Source organism: Grammomys surdaster, unplaced genomic scaffold (assembly GCF_004785775.1).
Source record: "Grammomys surdaster isolate TR1022 unplaced genomic scaffold, NIH_TR_1.0 126113, whole genome shotgun sequence".
In the NCBI taxonomy this organism is placed as follows: domain Eukaryota; kingdom Metazoa; phylum Chordata; class Mammalia; order Rodentia; family Muridae; genus Grammomys; species Grammomys surdaster.
In genome coordinates, this window is record NW_021620921.1 from 4,721,924 (window position 1) to 4,737,731 (window position 15,808).

At 42.1% G+C, this 15,808-nt stretch overlaps 1 protein-coding gene across 2 annotated transcripts in view; it reads right to left on the reverse strand.

Moving 5' to 3' along the window:
• Nucleotides 1-1,586: 1,586 nt before the first annotated feature.
• Sh3bgrl2 (SH3 domain binding glutamate rich protein like 2) overlaps nt 1,587-15,808 on the reverse strand; it is a 52,020-nt gene continuing 37,798 nt past the window's right edge. For both annotated transcript variants that reach the window (XM_028756198.1, XM_028756197.1), the window contains exons 3-4: nt 9,212-9,292; nt 1,587-5,794 (exon numbers count right to left, since the gene is read on the reverse strand). In XM_028756198.1, coding sequence (XP_028612031.1) covers nt 5,783-5,794; nt 9,212-9,292 — 93 coding nt within the window. In that variant the 3' untranslated portion in view covers nt 1,587-5,782. The remainder of the gene's footprint in view (nt 5,795-9,211; nt 9,293-15,808) is intronic.

Here is a 15,808-nt window from a genome sequence, read left to right on the forward strand (position 1 = left end):
CCTCATATGAAACCTAAACTATCCCAGTGGCTACATTTAAGGGAACAAGTAATCATTTTAATATTTGATTTAATATATTCAGTATATTTTAATGTATAAACAATACAAAAATTACCCACAAGCTCATCTGAATATTTACAATAAATATAAAATCTGAAATATCTTTATACTTAAACCATGTCACAAACCCAAGTAGGTACATTTCAAAGGCTCAGTGACTCATGGGGCTTGCTGGTATGGCAGACAGCAGCATCCTGAACTACAGAGCTTCATTCTGTTGAATACTGGTGAATATCAACACTTACTTTAAAGTGTCTTCAGGGGAAGGCTTGGATATAAGGATTTTTATTATGGGGCCCTATATTATGTAAATAGTGTAGAGATCTGTTTTATAATGAGTTCTTAATTTTTATTCTATTTATGATCACAGGTTTTTTGACTTTAAAATGTCAGTGTCCAGTCTACTGAAACTGTTCCTTAGAAGGAAGAGAAGCCTGCATTCCAGTTCCCATACATGGAAACGGTTGCCACTGCCATTCACTGGGTTACGCTCAGCACCGCCTAGATCTTTACTCAGCCTGGGACTGACTATCCAAGTCTGAGCTCAAGCTCAATACAACCCTGTCACTTAGCGGTGACTTTTCTGCTGTTCTTTTAAGTGTCACACCATGCTTAGCCCATGGCTTCATGTCCACTGTATGTTGACATCCTAAGCAAACAGGCATGCATGAGCATTATTTCTTTTGGTGAAATCTGGTAAAGCAAACTGAATCAGAGCATAAATCCCATGGCTTTCCTGCCAAACAACAAAATGACGAATGAGCCTTACGACGCCTTCAGAGATGAAAGCCTCCTAGAGACATCCTCGAGCACATCTCATGGCTGACGGAGAGGCTGCCAATCAACATATTTACCTTTATTTCCTAAAAACAGAATAAACATTGACGTGCACTTCACATTTCTGGAAAAAGCCTCAGAGGATGGTTTATTCCTGGTTTCTCTTCAGGAACTGACTCATGGGCTAGAAGTACGTCTCGGAGGTAGAATGTTTACTTAGTATACGCAAGGTCCTGAGTTCAACCCCCAGCGATGCCAACAGAACATTCAATAACTAAAAACATATCAAAATATCCAAGCAGCAGAGAAGTTTGGCACAGGAATCCCACAATAAACATGTTCAATTTACTAATGATTAAAAAAAAAAGCCAAATGAAACCACAAGATACCATTTTACATTATACGCTTGGTACAAATTTGTCTAACAATCACACAGGTTGTTCATGATTTGTAGTTCTAAAAATGCTAGCATTCTGGTGGGAGTTATAAACCAGTGCCATAGCTGGAGAAAGCAATCTGTCACTGTCCTTAAAGCTAATGTATGCTTTCTGTACAGCCAGCAGTACTACTTAAGGTGTGTCTCCACTGCGGTGTAAGACGTCTCCTACTTACACCAGAAGTCAAATGAGAGAATATTCACAGCAATGTTCAACTGTCAGCAACTGGAGAAAAAGATGCTATATATTCACATAGTAGAATAATGCTTAACAATGAATGTTTCCACTGCAAGAAGCAAAAATAAAACTGTATCTGGTTTAACTCTGTTTATTTTTCTTTAAGAATACATACATGGAGACAAAAACGCTTAAGGGCAGGAAGGCTTTCGATCCACACAAATACAGGGTGAGGCTTTCTCTATTCAACAGGGAGAAAGAGAAGGTCAGGAAAGGGCACATGGGGTGCCTCGGGAGAAAGGCAGTAAGGCAGGCAGGAGGCATACGGGGTTATTATTATTACTCTTTATACTTCAGTAGAAATGTATGTATATATGCAGATAGTCCATTGCATGATCTAACAGGTCAGGATGGTTTTAGTAAGAAAAAAAAAATTAACCTTTCTGACAATGAGCTATACCAATGCAGACAACTTACCTGGCCTGCCACTGACTGTGGCTGTACCCTCTACCCTCATTTGCTGGCCTCATCCTATTGTGCTGCTCAGACAGGACCCATCACATTGTGAGGGCTTAATTCATGCTGGCAGGAAAGACAGTGTGCTAACGTGGCCTGTGTGTCTAGAACTAGGAAGCCCTCCCCTTGGAATCTGGGTCACAAACAGGCAGGGCTCTCTGCTGATTTGGTTTCATGAGCGGACATGTTTTTGCCAGCTTATAGTTTGGTTGCTTTTGACCTCTTCCTCCACCCTCCATCTGTCCTGGAGTTTAAGTTCTGCAGCTGTTTCTTGGTGAGTTCAGCCTTAGCCTCTGGCTTCAGAAATGTTTTCTTCTGCTAAGGAAGCTCAAGAGTGAGAAGTTGTGGCCACCTCTACTGGTTTCTGCAACCAGTGTAGGACAAACCGCTAGTGGTTCAGTGTGCCTGGGAGAGCACATGCTACACCTAGGCCAGCTGCTGAGTAACCCCACCTTAGTCCTGGGTGGCCAGAGAGGGGTCTGTTCTCCTCCCAGTGTGCCCAGGCAAAACCACATTCTCTCCAGTGAGTCACTGCAGGAACTCTGTGCTTGTAACTGTTTAACCCTTTCACGGATGGGAGTAGAAACACAGCTTCCTAGCACAACAGGAAGGAACCAGCTAACTCCAGAATAAAAGCTGGAAAAGGAGAGAGAATGGGAACAAACAACTCCAGTTTTATAATGCATGTTTTTTGGAATTTATTCTCCTTTAATGCAGAATAAAAAATCAGAGATTTCACCAATGCCTTGAGAGACAAACACAAACAAACTGAGGTAAAAAACAAAACAAATAAACAAACAAAAAACCCATTTACACAGACTGAAGTAGACCCAGACACTTGGGGACAAGACTATATAAAAGCTATTTCTATAAAAAAACCAAACCCCACAATAAAATCAAACAAACCAAACAAAATATAAAAAGCCTTTGGTACCTTTCAATAACAAAAGAAAAACATATTCAGATGGTTAAATTCATACAATATGAAAATGTAAATATTGGGTTAACTTTATAAAGCAGGAAAAGAAAGCCTAAAATAATATTAGCATCTAAGGGCAAAATATTTCCTTTTTCTCTTTGATTTTAACAAACCCCCAGAATTTGGCAAAGTATTTCCTGAACTAAATTGTCTTCTGGTCTGTAGATACCTAGCAGTATGGTATTTCACGCTCAGCTAATGTTCAAATGGCACCGTCTGGTCAGCAGCAGCACAATCCCTTTGTCCCACAGGCCGACAGGAAGTCAACACTATGCCTTGAGAGCCACTGGCATTACAGTCATGCTTGCATTTCTTTCCCAGGCTTTGAAGATGGTGGTGACCCAGTCTAAAGGCAAGCTAATTAAAGGGAATCAGAAGAACTATTTCAGCAAGTAAGTGATCCTAACACTTGGGAGGCAGAAGCAGAAGTGAGGTCTAGGTCTACATAGCAAGAATCTCTCAAACAACAACAAAAAGAAAGAGGGAAAGAAAGAAGGAAAGGAGAGAAGTCAGTCAGACAGGCAGACTGGAAATCATATGAGACCCAGCATGCTCTGCACACACTGTTGTCTGGGAACTGTGGTTGACTCCATACTGGCCTTCTGGACACTAAAACAAGTCACTACCTCTCATCTCATTTTTCTTGGCTGACTTCCCAGTGCTCCCAGAAGAATCATGGCAAGGAAACGATATGCAACTGTGATAGCGATTTTAAGAAGACCATCTATCCAGTGTGTTTAACACTTAACACAGTCATAGTAGGTATGGTATGGACAATTAAAAAGTTGTATGACACATCGTGGTCGCTTTCTCTGTCTCCTCAACATTGTAAGGTTATTGCTCCTACAATGTAAAACATGCTAAGACTTCACTTTGCCAAACTGGTTCTTGGCACTCACTGGCAAGAGTAGACTCAATGTAAGTAAGTGGATCAATGTAACCTGGGTTGATTTCACAAAGAATTTAAAAAAATCACTCTATTTTAAATAGAAATGTGTCGTGTCAGAAGACTCACAAATTCACGCACAACATCCAGTTGGAGAGGGAAAACAAAACATAAAACTCTGGAAACTCCCTGGGATTTATCAAATGGAATTTTGCTTGGATCTTGTTTAATGCCAACTAGCCACTAATACTATAACCTGACAAGCTTTCCTTGGAAAGGAAATTGTGCAGCAATCATTTGGTCCATTCTTAAAGAAAGCTGTCTACCTTTCTCCTTGATGCAACAGGACTCCAACAAGATCTCAGCTTCAGCATTTAAAAAATACTGCAGAACAGCCCACATTTAGCAAATCTTGGTATGGGGGTAGGTAACAGAAAGGGCTGCTTGTTTGATCTTTCAATTTCTCAAATATTTCCTTCTCAGAATCAGAGCGAAAGGCCCAGCACCATGCTGCTAGGGCTAGGTGGAGATTTCAGTCAGCCCTTTATCCTATTCAAGGTGATCCCTATGTGTGAAATTAACTCTAGATATACCAGGATACAGAAAATAATCTCTGCTCCGGTGAAATCGAACTTCAGTGTTCACCAGTGTTCACCCAGAAGGAGCAGGGACTTCGCCTAAGAACCATTCTGGACCATGCTCTAGACAGCCCCTGCCTGTCTGTGCTGCTCTGAAATCTCGCTTGTGCTCCTACATCAAGCAAGTATGTGTGTCTGTGTTATTCTGAAAAGCCTAAGACTGTGAAGTGAAGTATGAACTAGGAGGGTAGAGACAAAGGTAGGTGACATGGGAAGTCACAGTAGACAGCAATCTGGGTGTCTCTTCCTTTCCAGTGTCCTGGAGCTGACTGCAGAATCTGTGTGTGCTGAGCAAATGTCCTACCACTGAGTCCTAGCCCCAGCAGGACTGGCGTCAATGGTTCATAAAATATATCTAACCAAGCATTTCTTTTCTCCAAAAATATAATACCTTCACAAAATAGAACGAGCAGCTGTTACTTTGGGGAGCTGTATTTAAAAATATATGTGCATGTGTGTGTAAGCAAACTACAAGAGCTGAAAACGCCTTTGCATACTGACAGAGCAGACTCTATTCACTTACTATATGTAAGTGGTGCACTTCTTAAAATATATCTCTCAAGTAGTCTTATGCAAATAGTGAAACTTTCCCCTTACAAGAGATAAAGAAGGAGACACTTGCCAAAACAGCAATTCTTTTCTGCCCTGTAACTTGGCTATGATCATTTGATATTGCAGTGGTGGTGTTGGAAGCACTTGGAGAAGCCTGGAGAATTAACGAGGGTGAGGGTTTCCATCAAAGAACAGAGTTGACTGCATCTAACTTTTCCAGCAGGCATTATTACAAAGTACCAGAGTAGTGACATTGACATTCGTGACTCTACAACAAGAACCCTCAGAGTCCTCTGTCAGCCAGCATTGCTTTCTTCTTTCGGATTCAATGACGTTACCATCCTGGCAAAATGGTTTCAAAGATGGGATGCAGGCAGCTTAGAGAGGAATGGGATTCTGCAAGACCGGTTTCTAATAAAACATAGGGCAGGTCCAGTGTTTTCTCCCTGACAGTGCCGCCCAATTATCTGTCAGTCATTAAGGAAGCTGACCTATCACCGGGGAGAGTACTTTCAGGTGAGTGAGGCAACTGCAGACAAATCAGAAAATAAAGAGAATCCACCACCATAGTCCTGATCGGCTCAGAGCAATCATGCAGTCCCCATTAGTCCCATGTCCTCCAAAGACACCTTCTCCAGGCCAGGCGAAGTTACTGATTATGTGTGTGGCTTTGTCACAGTGATGCATCAGGTAAGCAGGTGTGTGCTGAGTACCAGGGGATGCTCCAAAATGCAACTCCATCACCTTCTACTCTTTACCTTTAAGGTTCAGCCTATTGAACAGAAGAGGGGAAAGGCATGGTTATTACACTGCATTGGCAAGGACATTTGCCTTTGGCAGTGGTTTTTGTTTTTTAAATGTCAGGAACAGATATGAGAGAGGTTATAATGAGTTATATGTTACTCCTATGTTACTGATTCGAGTGTGTCTGGCTTTTAAGCCAGAGCCTCAATTTCAGTCATACCCACCCAACCTGCAAACAGGCAAAGAAAAACTCTATTTTTCAGTAGCCAGTTAAGTCTCCTTTGAACACGGCTGTGCTTTTTACTTGACAGTTGCTGGAGAATGAACCCCTTCCTCAGTCAGGGAATATCATGGAGGTCAGCCACTGCTGACTCCTGTCACTCCATGCTCCAGTCCGTCCTGTTATATCCACCTCTCTCCATTTTGACAGAAGTGGAAAACCTTAACTTTACATGTTAGCAATTTGTTTACCTTTTACTTTAAACAGTCCAATGCAAGACAAACAGTATGTCTCGAGCCAGTGTGGCTGTTAGGCCACTACTGAGAGATCTCTCTCCTTCTCCCTCTGTCTACTTTGGAGCACAGCTCAGTCAGAGTCAATACACTCCTGCCTCTGGGTTATCAACACACTCTCCTACCACCCTGTGAGGCAACTACAGATGTTAATGATGAGCTTCTGTGTTTGCCGGCTAGCTTCCGTTTATGTGTATATGGTGCAGGTGGCAGAGGGAGGACAAGGGTCACTTTGCTTTATCACATCTGTACCTACATTGTCCAAGTCTTAAACTACACACTTTATAATGAATTATAACCAACGTAAAAATAAGCAACAAACAGTGGGGGACGTTTACTAGCTGTCACATTTCCGTTTATCTCTGTGCTCTGTCCCAATGGCTCCTGCTCAGGAACTCTGTTCCCAGGCTTGAGGGACCAACTTCAAATGGACTAAGACCAGATATCACACTGATCACCCCATGATCCATGGATCCTGTATGGACTGTAACTTTCTTACAAATGCTAAAAAGAATATATTGTCTGATTCTATCACTGTTGTTTTGAGCCAGGGTTTCAAGCAGCCCAGTCTGGCCAAGGCCTTGCTATAGAACTGAGGAAGACCTTACATTTCTGGTTCCCACTCTCTATCTCCACAGTATTAAGAGTTACAGAGATGTCACACTATGCTCAGCTTGGTGCTCGGGACTGAACACATGATTTCATGCATGCTAAACAAGCACTGTAGTGACTGACCTCACCGTCTAAAGCAGAAGTTCTCACCCTTCCAAATACTTCGCCCCTGGACTAGTTCCTCATGTTGTGGTGACCTCCAACTGTAAGATTATTTTTGCTGCTACTTCATAGCTGATATGCAACCCTTGTAAAAGGGTCGGGCATTTGACTCTCCCAAAGGGGACATGACCTACAGATTGAGAACCACTGGTCTAAAGTCTAAAAACACCAGCCTGCTGAATCTCTAAAGAATCTGAGCCTTTGGAGAAAATAACAGAGATGGTGTGCACACAATATTTTCTATGATGTTTTGACACAGCCTGCTGGTTCCTGCCTCTGTAAGGTAACCCTTGCCCTAGGATTTCCCCACCACACGCACTGCTCCAACAGCCAGTTCTCTGAAGGAAAATCTGGACTGTTTCACATCTTTGGGTGAAATATTTTATACAAATAGTAATTTTCCTAACAAATATTCAAATGTCTCACTTGTATAAAAATAGTTTGAAGAACCTGTAAATACTTTCTGTGTGGGTGTGCCTCTGCTAAAAAACGTGTGCATAGGAACCACCCACAAGCCATCTGCCGGCCTGAGATGTAAAACAAAGCATGTTTTCACGGTGGAGGCTCTGCTGCAGGTGCTGCTGCTGTTGCAGGGTTTCTATTACTGCAAGCCTCTGCCTCCTTACACAAGGGCGGTACCTATCGCAGGCAGCCTTAGAGGACCTGCTACTTAGACAAAGTGTCCAGAATCACTGCAGGTTCAGCTGAATTAAAATTGACACTTTAGAACTCAGCCCCAGCTTGAGCTATATAGCCTAGCCTCAAATACTATGTATATGAGGATTGGAAGGCACACTGGAAAAGGGTCAACGTGGTTGGCTCTGGGTAGTGGTTTTAATATTCTATTTTACACATTTTTACAGAAAATAAGCCTTACTTTTCTAGTCACAAAACTAGTCTTTTTAAGGCCAGCCTGGTCTACAGAGTGAGTTCCAGGACAGCCAGGACTACACAGAGAAACCCTGTATTGAAAAAACAACAACAAAAAATCTAGTCTTTTTAAATGAAATAACCACACTAGTAACTTACTTGGTAGGGATCTTTTTTATTTTTAAAGTAAATCTTGTGTTTTATATGGCTGTGAAAAGATCCATTATTCCTAAGTCTTTACACAAGACAGACTCAGTTCTTCACATTTCCCAAAAGATATGACTTGATAAAGAGGCTTTAAAAACATTCAGATTGGATTAGGAACTGCGACATCTCTTTCGGGTCTGATTCCAGAGATGCCTCTTAAATGTGGCTCTGTTTCTGACATTTCATAAAGCTGCCGCCCCTTGGCATCTGTGGGTGATCCATCGCAAGTCCTCAGCAGGACCTCAGATTCTCTAGTCTCTCCAGCACCCCCTCCCCAAGCCCCATGGTTCGAAGCATCCCCAGGTGACTGAGATGCTTTGAACAAGACATCTATGCAAACAGATATTATGCTGTACTACTTAAGAAAAATAAGGACAGGAAAGCCCAGTGCTTGGCAAAGGCAAGGAGGATCTCTGTGAGTTCAAGGCTAGCCCAACAGACATAAGTTCTAAGACAGTCAGACATAGAAAAGCACTGTCTCAAAAGAATGCCTTTAATCCCAGCATTCAGAAGACAGAGGCTGGTGGATCTCTGTGAGATCCAGGTTATCCTGGTCTGAGAGTGCTAGACAGCCAGGACTACACAGAGAAGCCCTGTCTCAAAAAACAACAAAACAAACAGAAATAAGGAGAAAGCTGTACATGTTCAGTACAGATGTGATTTTCCCCCCAAATATTTTCAATATTTTGCAAATATTATCTGTGATCAAACAAATCATAAATGTAAGAGGTAGAGACATGGGGGTAAAACATAATGCGAATTTATAATTTAAATAAAACCTAGCTACCTATTTTGCTACCTTAAATTCCTCTTCAAAGAACAGTGCTATAAATTAAAAGTAAACTAATATTTTGATTTAAAGAAGTTAAAAATTTTGAGTGTAACACAGCAGCCTATATATATACCCGAGAGACTGAAAATTCAGTAGGGCAGATATACACACCTCTCACCCATTCAACCTCAGTCCCTAAGGTCTGCTCCAGCAAGATAAACTCTGAAGCAAGAGTCCAACGGGCTTACCTACCATACGTGCTGAAGCCCAGGAGGGTTTGTCTACCTTGAATACACAAGGTTAACCTACCTTGGACGCTGGCCGTGGCTTCAAGCCTAGGAATGAAAAGACTGTGTTGCTTTCCTTCGATTCAAAAAAACCATCATAGTCCTAGAAAAAGAGGAAAGGAGAATAAAGCCAGTGAGCGATGGCAAGCAGTTAGTTGTACAGTTGATGCTTTCAAAAACTCCTACATGGAAGAAAATGTACCACTGCCCTGTCAAAGCCAAAGAAGACCTGCATGCACCCACTGGATTCAGTGTGTTAGAGTTGAAAGGGCCCGTTGTAACAAGTCTTTTCTTTTTCTTGTTTTAAATCCAGAATTAGGACAGGATTTGGCAAAAGAAATAAAGGAGCAAACACCCCTTTTTCCTTGTATGTCAAACTAGAATTTATCTGCATGGACTCCCCATGACCTTAGATTATACCCTAGGCACTAATGAGGAAAGCCACATCTCAATGCCATGCTTGATACTTTACTATCCGAGACTTAAAGAAAAATCACTGGTCATCAGAAAGGTGACAAGGGTCTGCAGGAGTCCATCTTAGTGGAAGGCTTCTGCTCTGCCTTTGCAGCTCACTGTGGTAGGCTCTGAGAAAAGAAACACAGTGGCCAAGTGGGACAGCTACTGAGCAGGGAGCTGATGTCTGTCTGCAGCACCGCCCTTGACCTTCATGCTCTTTGTACTCTGTACAGCGTCAGCCCAGGAGGGAACTGGCCATGGTCCCATGCATCCTGGTCACTGGGCATGAGCTGAGCCAGTGTTATTATGGGGCTTTTAAGAACATCCAAAATCTAAATGAGTCCACAACTTGTAGAAGAAAGTCTTCGTCCTCAGAAAGTCTCATTTGATGAAAAATGTTTGGATGATCATCTTTGGTTCTGTGGACAGCCCCTAGCGTGAGTCTCATAGCTTTAGACGTAGCTCTGACTCTTACCTGCAGTCCTCTTGGCCCCAGATTTTACAGTGGCTACTCCTTCTGCTGCTTATGCACAAAACTAGAGTCACATATCTGAAGAGAATGGCTCCGTATGCTAAGCAGAAGTCTCCTGGATTAATAGTTTGGCATGCAAATGGCTGATATAAGGACATTGGGGAAGGGCAGCATGGGAAGGCAGGGAGTTGACAGGCTGCCTGTCAGCAGTTATGCTGGGTTTTATACAGTTTTTACCTTAAATACAAAGGAAGCTGTGTAACAGTTTTCAACAAGGGAATAAATGACGTCACTTCTACAATAACACTCAATAGGCACTGGAGAATGTCTCAGAAAAGGGGAGAGTTGAGAAAAGTAGAGAGAAACTTAAGGGGGCACTTGCTAATATAGACCAGCAGTGGTGCCAGCCAGCATCACAGTGGAGGTAACGGACAGGGCCGCAGGCAGGAGACGTGTCCCAGAGGTAGAAACCGAGGGCTGGGTTTGGATCCGACATGGAGATGATAGAGAAGTAAGGAGTCCAGTGGTTCTTGGCTGTACCATGATAGGAACCTGGAGTAGAGCTGAACACACTGTTTGAGAACACAAGACAACTGACGGAAGCAGAGCTTGACGAGGGGCTGAAGGTTGCTAGTGGCACCAGAACATTACACATTTTATTACAGAGCTGCCAAGCTTTGCTTAGATATCTTTTTGCTGAGCCTTTACTGAAATGTGAACACTGCTTCACTGATTCAGGCTCAACAGCCCTGGTCAGTGGGCATCCCCTTTGAGGACCCACTGACAACATCCTGCAGTCACTGGAGAAAATTCAATGATCTGACCCTTTCTCCATGTTCTGCCTCTGCTCTTCATACATTCTTTTCTGAGGGCATCTCCTCTATTGGAATTCACTTCCGGCTCTGATCTCTGCTACATTCCAGATCCATGGACTCATCAAACTGTTCAGCATGAGGAAACCTCAGTTCCCAGTCTTCAGTTTCAGAGAACAGCACCTCTCTAATGAGCACTGAGCACTGCACGTCTTACACAAGTGAGCACTGCAGGCCTTTTCTCTTCCCTCCACTACTTGACACATCCCGTAAGCCTCCTCAGTTTTCAGATTTGCCTTCAGCAGCCTAACCCCAGCTGGACATTAACCACAGAGCCTCATTATCACAGCCATTGCCTAATCCCACCCATTTCTACCCAATGTCATATTCTGTCAAGGGACACGCTGATTTTTAAAAAATCAATTGGACCCTACCACCCATGGTCACATCTCTTCTTGGGCACTTCTGGTGCTCATACAGCATGCCTGAGAAACTTAGCATGGCCTTGAAGGCTGTACATATCCTGACTCTGCCTAAGCCTTCAGCTGACAGTCTGGTAATCACAGATTCATTTCTAAGAGGCTTAGTCATGGATAATGTTGGGGATAATGCAACCTGTCAAGTCACAAACTTGACTGGCCCTTTACGCCTCTCCAGGTTTCTTTCCTACACCGCGTGCTACTGAAGTCCACTGAAATTACAGATTCCTAGGAAATAAAGGAGTAGCCACTGGAGCTGCTGGAAGCTGTCCAGGAGTAAGGCTCTGCCTGGGCGTGTTGTGGTTCCAGATGTCTACTGGAATAGTTGGCTACTCCCTTCTTTCTGCTTTTTAGAGAGGTCAGTAGCAACACGGAAACATTACATAAAAGAGTAAAAAGACTGGCAAGGGGATTTAATGTTTATACTTCAAGTTGTAATCTTTATAAACCTCAAAATGATCATAATTCCCCAAACCACAACTTTAAATGTAAAACAAACTTACATGCAATTTTCAAAAACAGCTAAAAATATTTAGAGGTAGGAAAAACATGCAACAGTACCAATAACCCATTTATCCATAATGAAATGAAGCTGTCCTTACAAGTGTTAGTCACCAACAAAGGTAATTGCAAATGTCAGATATTTAGACTTTCTAGACCTGGCTAGCCATCCAGACAGCCCAGAAAGCAATTCTTTAAGTCAGTATTTGGCTAGTACTGGATACATTTCAGATTACCAGTAAAACCTATGTCAAGTCAGCATATCAACTGTGTTAATTATTGACTAGTATGTCATGTGTTAGCATTTTGCCTGTTCTGAAACAGTACAAAAACATTTGCTTTCTGACATTCAAAGGCCTACCAAATCCTAAAGTATACAAAAATAAATATGTTTTTAGTCATGTTTGGATAAAACAAATTATTGAAAATTTAAAAATTAGAACATTTTAATTGTTTCATAGTCTTTTCGCACTTAAACAGTATGATGTGAAATCATTTAAGAGTACCACAGTCAGAATTTTAAAAAATAATTTCCTCTTAAAATATAGCTTCTTATAGTATGACCTTAGGCCATGTGTCCTAATGAATAAAATAGTTAATGCTTTCTTATCAAAGGCATTTCACTTGTCAAATTTTACATACATCTATGTATGTGTGTTTGTGTGTGTCTGTGTGTGCATGTGTTATGTGTATGTGTTTGTGTCAGAATCCCTCCCAAAGGTGAAAAGTATTATGCTTTACAAATTCACACAAAGCTTCTAAAACAGACCCACTGAATTCCCTACAGTTCAAGGCACCCTTTGAAGCCGCTGTCTGTAAACACACTCTGTAGACCGCACTGCACACTGCAGAATAATCTGCTCTGTGACTTCAGGCTCTAAAGATCAGTTAATACTGACTCTGCAAAGGGTGAAAATGCAGAAATCATATTCAAAGTGGACGTGCCTGGTTTCAACAGCCGATACATTTTTCATTACCTTTAAGATAAAGGATGGACGAAAAGTCACCGCTTCTGATGGCAATGGCTAGAGATGGGAGAAAAGGTTGGGCTTCACAGATCAAGCATAACTGGACACATCTCACACACCGAGGGGATGGTTTCCTAAATGCTTTTAAGAAGAGTGAGTCTAAAGAGCTGTGGAGGAATTTAAAGAAATGCAGGGGTAAAGAAAAAAGACTCAGGTAGCCTACACTTTTGTTTGCAGTCAAGTGAAAACTGATGTTGGAGACATTTATAGGCTCGTAATAAAATCTGCAGCAAGTAGCGTTAACAATAGCCTCTTTCTTCCACAAAGCCCAGCAAAGGACATTACCCTTCTGCTCTGATTAGGCCATTATGGACTACGCAGGCACTGGAGACAAAGATCTTCAAGTTCTTTGCCTTTTCAGTGTTCCCTAAGAGAGTAGTCAGGAAAGCCCACAGTGGCCACTCTGAGAGGTTGTGTGGTCTCCCCAGACTTAGCTAATGGCAAGTGAGAGATAGAGCCATATTTTTTCCATATGCCAAGGGCATAGGCAAACAGAGGGCTGCTGGGAACACAACACATGGGCAGGGGAACGGAGGCAGCAGTCGGTCTACATAAGTCAAAGGAAAAGCGGGCTTATTCCAAACAGAAGAAATTGTTTTAAAATCTGCCTTCTGAAGGCCACTGGAACTGCTGCTGCTTAAGACAGATGGAGGCTCCTGCTTAAACTTTCCTCTCAAGCCTGAGGGCAACCTCCAAGCAGAATTTCTAGATTTTTGGACTACAGGCTATTAATGCTATATTCTATTTTATGAAACTTTGATGTCGGATAAAAACAAAAAAAGCTGGCAGACCCAAATCTGGCAGGGTGGATAGGTAAGCTACAGCCATCTCAAAACAGCTCCAGTCAGCAATTCTTACGCTAGACACTAAGGATGTTCAGTTCTGAAATCATGTTTAATATTTCTGACCACACTGGTTCAGGATATAGTGTGGGCATGTGAGTCACAAACTGTCTTGTCTGGATGCCACCTGAAATGAGGAGGGGCCAGGGCAACAGGACAGAGTTGTGCTTAGGAAGGCGACCAGCAGTAAAATTTAATCACCACCTAAAATGTATAGCAAATTCAACTGGACTGGTAGAGAAAACACTGGGAAAAACTAAACCCCAAAGAACAGAGGTATAAGGCAGCCTCCTGCAGAAAATGAGCCTCGGAAGCTAACACGGTGCTGGGGGAGAGGGGGTAGAAAAAACAGACCAAAGCAGCACGAGGTGTACTTGCAAAGGCTAGGGGTAGTCCGTCTATCCTGGTGCTGCTGATAAAACTGGGATTCTCTGAAGAACATATACTAGGCTCCAGAAGTGGGAAAGGCCAGCGGGGTCACTCTGTACACTCAGGAGACAGAGAGATGGAGAGTCTTGTCCTGGAAGGGCAACTCTGGCCTTCATGCCTTTCTATCTCTCTCTTTTGTTAGCAGTCCAGAGGGTTCAACCCCTTATACAATCTCCTTTGCTCTCTTACCCAAAGTAAACAGGTCTGTGAAAGTCCCAGGGTTGGGGGCAGAGGGGGAGGTATCACTCTGGCTCCTAAAAGAAAAAGTCAAAAACCAACAGCCAGAGGCAATGCTGGGAATATACAGGCCACAGAAAAAAATCGTTATACTTTGAATCAATATCCCTGGAAACATTTAAGATGCTATATCCATAAGAGGAACAAGACATTATTTTTAAAGGAGAAATAAAACAATGCAAAGGGGTTACTAGAAATTAAATCTGATTGCTGAATACAAAATGTAAAAACAGAATGATGTAGAGATGAAAAAAAAAATTCCATCCAGCTAGTGACCTAGAAAATAAACTCAAGAATGCCGCTTGCATGCACAGAGCAGTGTCAAGATCAAGAGGTGCAATTATTAATTTCCCTCCCCTCCCCTCCCTCCCTCCCTTCCTTCCTTTCTCTTTTTTTTGTAAGACCACTAAACAAATAAAACTAAATCCTACAGGTGAACAAGAGAAGAATGAAGAGGGTCAAAGAAATACAAATACTTCCCTAAAGGAGGGGACTAATGTTCAGACTTTAAATCCTACCAATTGCTCAGCACCAAGTTCTCAGGCAGCAGATTCCACATCTGAGGAAACAAACAAGCAAAAGACCTCAAGGAAAAGCTTCCGGAGACAGAACTAAGCCAACCTAAGGAAGCTAGCCCAGAAGAGGAGAATACCTCAGAGGTTATGAGAGAAAGGAAACCAACAAGACACAAACCTGAAAGTTTGCAAGAGAAGTAGGCCAAGCTGAGAATCTACTGCAGCACATGTGGGTTCTTCTAATTGGAGCAGGAAATACAGAAAATGAAGTTGCCTGTCCTAACAGAACATAGTTTTAAATCTAGAATTCTGTGGCCAATGTAATTATCCAGTAAAAATGAAAGTTAAGAAAAAAAAGACAATTAGAATGTTTACAAGATCGGCGTATCATACTATGAGAATACTGTTTTCAGACAGAAGTCTAAGCAAATATAAAGAAATAGAAGAAAAAGTACCTTCCTTGCATCTTTACCAAAGAGGAGTAGAGCGAGTTTTGTTCAGCCCTATGACGAGAATTCATTGATTCTGACACTTGCGTCATTCTCTGTAAGCTTTGAGGACTTAGTAAGGTAGGCACACTTCCCTGTGGCTGTTCACACTGCTAAACAGCTTTGTAAAACAGTGTTTACAGAACTGCATCAATATAAGACACACCTATGCAGCAGCTATGGCTCCAGAGGGGCGGGTAACCAACTTCGCAGCAGACATGTACAAATGTGTATTTACATATCAAAGTGGAGAAGGAATGGGAAACTGTAAGAAAGCCTCTCAAAGAAAAAGATAAATACCATCCAATTCTTAAAATCAAAGGATATAGATTAGTATAAGAAGCACAGACAGAAAAAGCA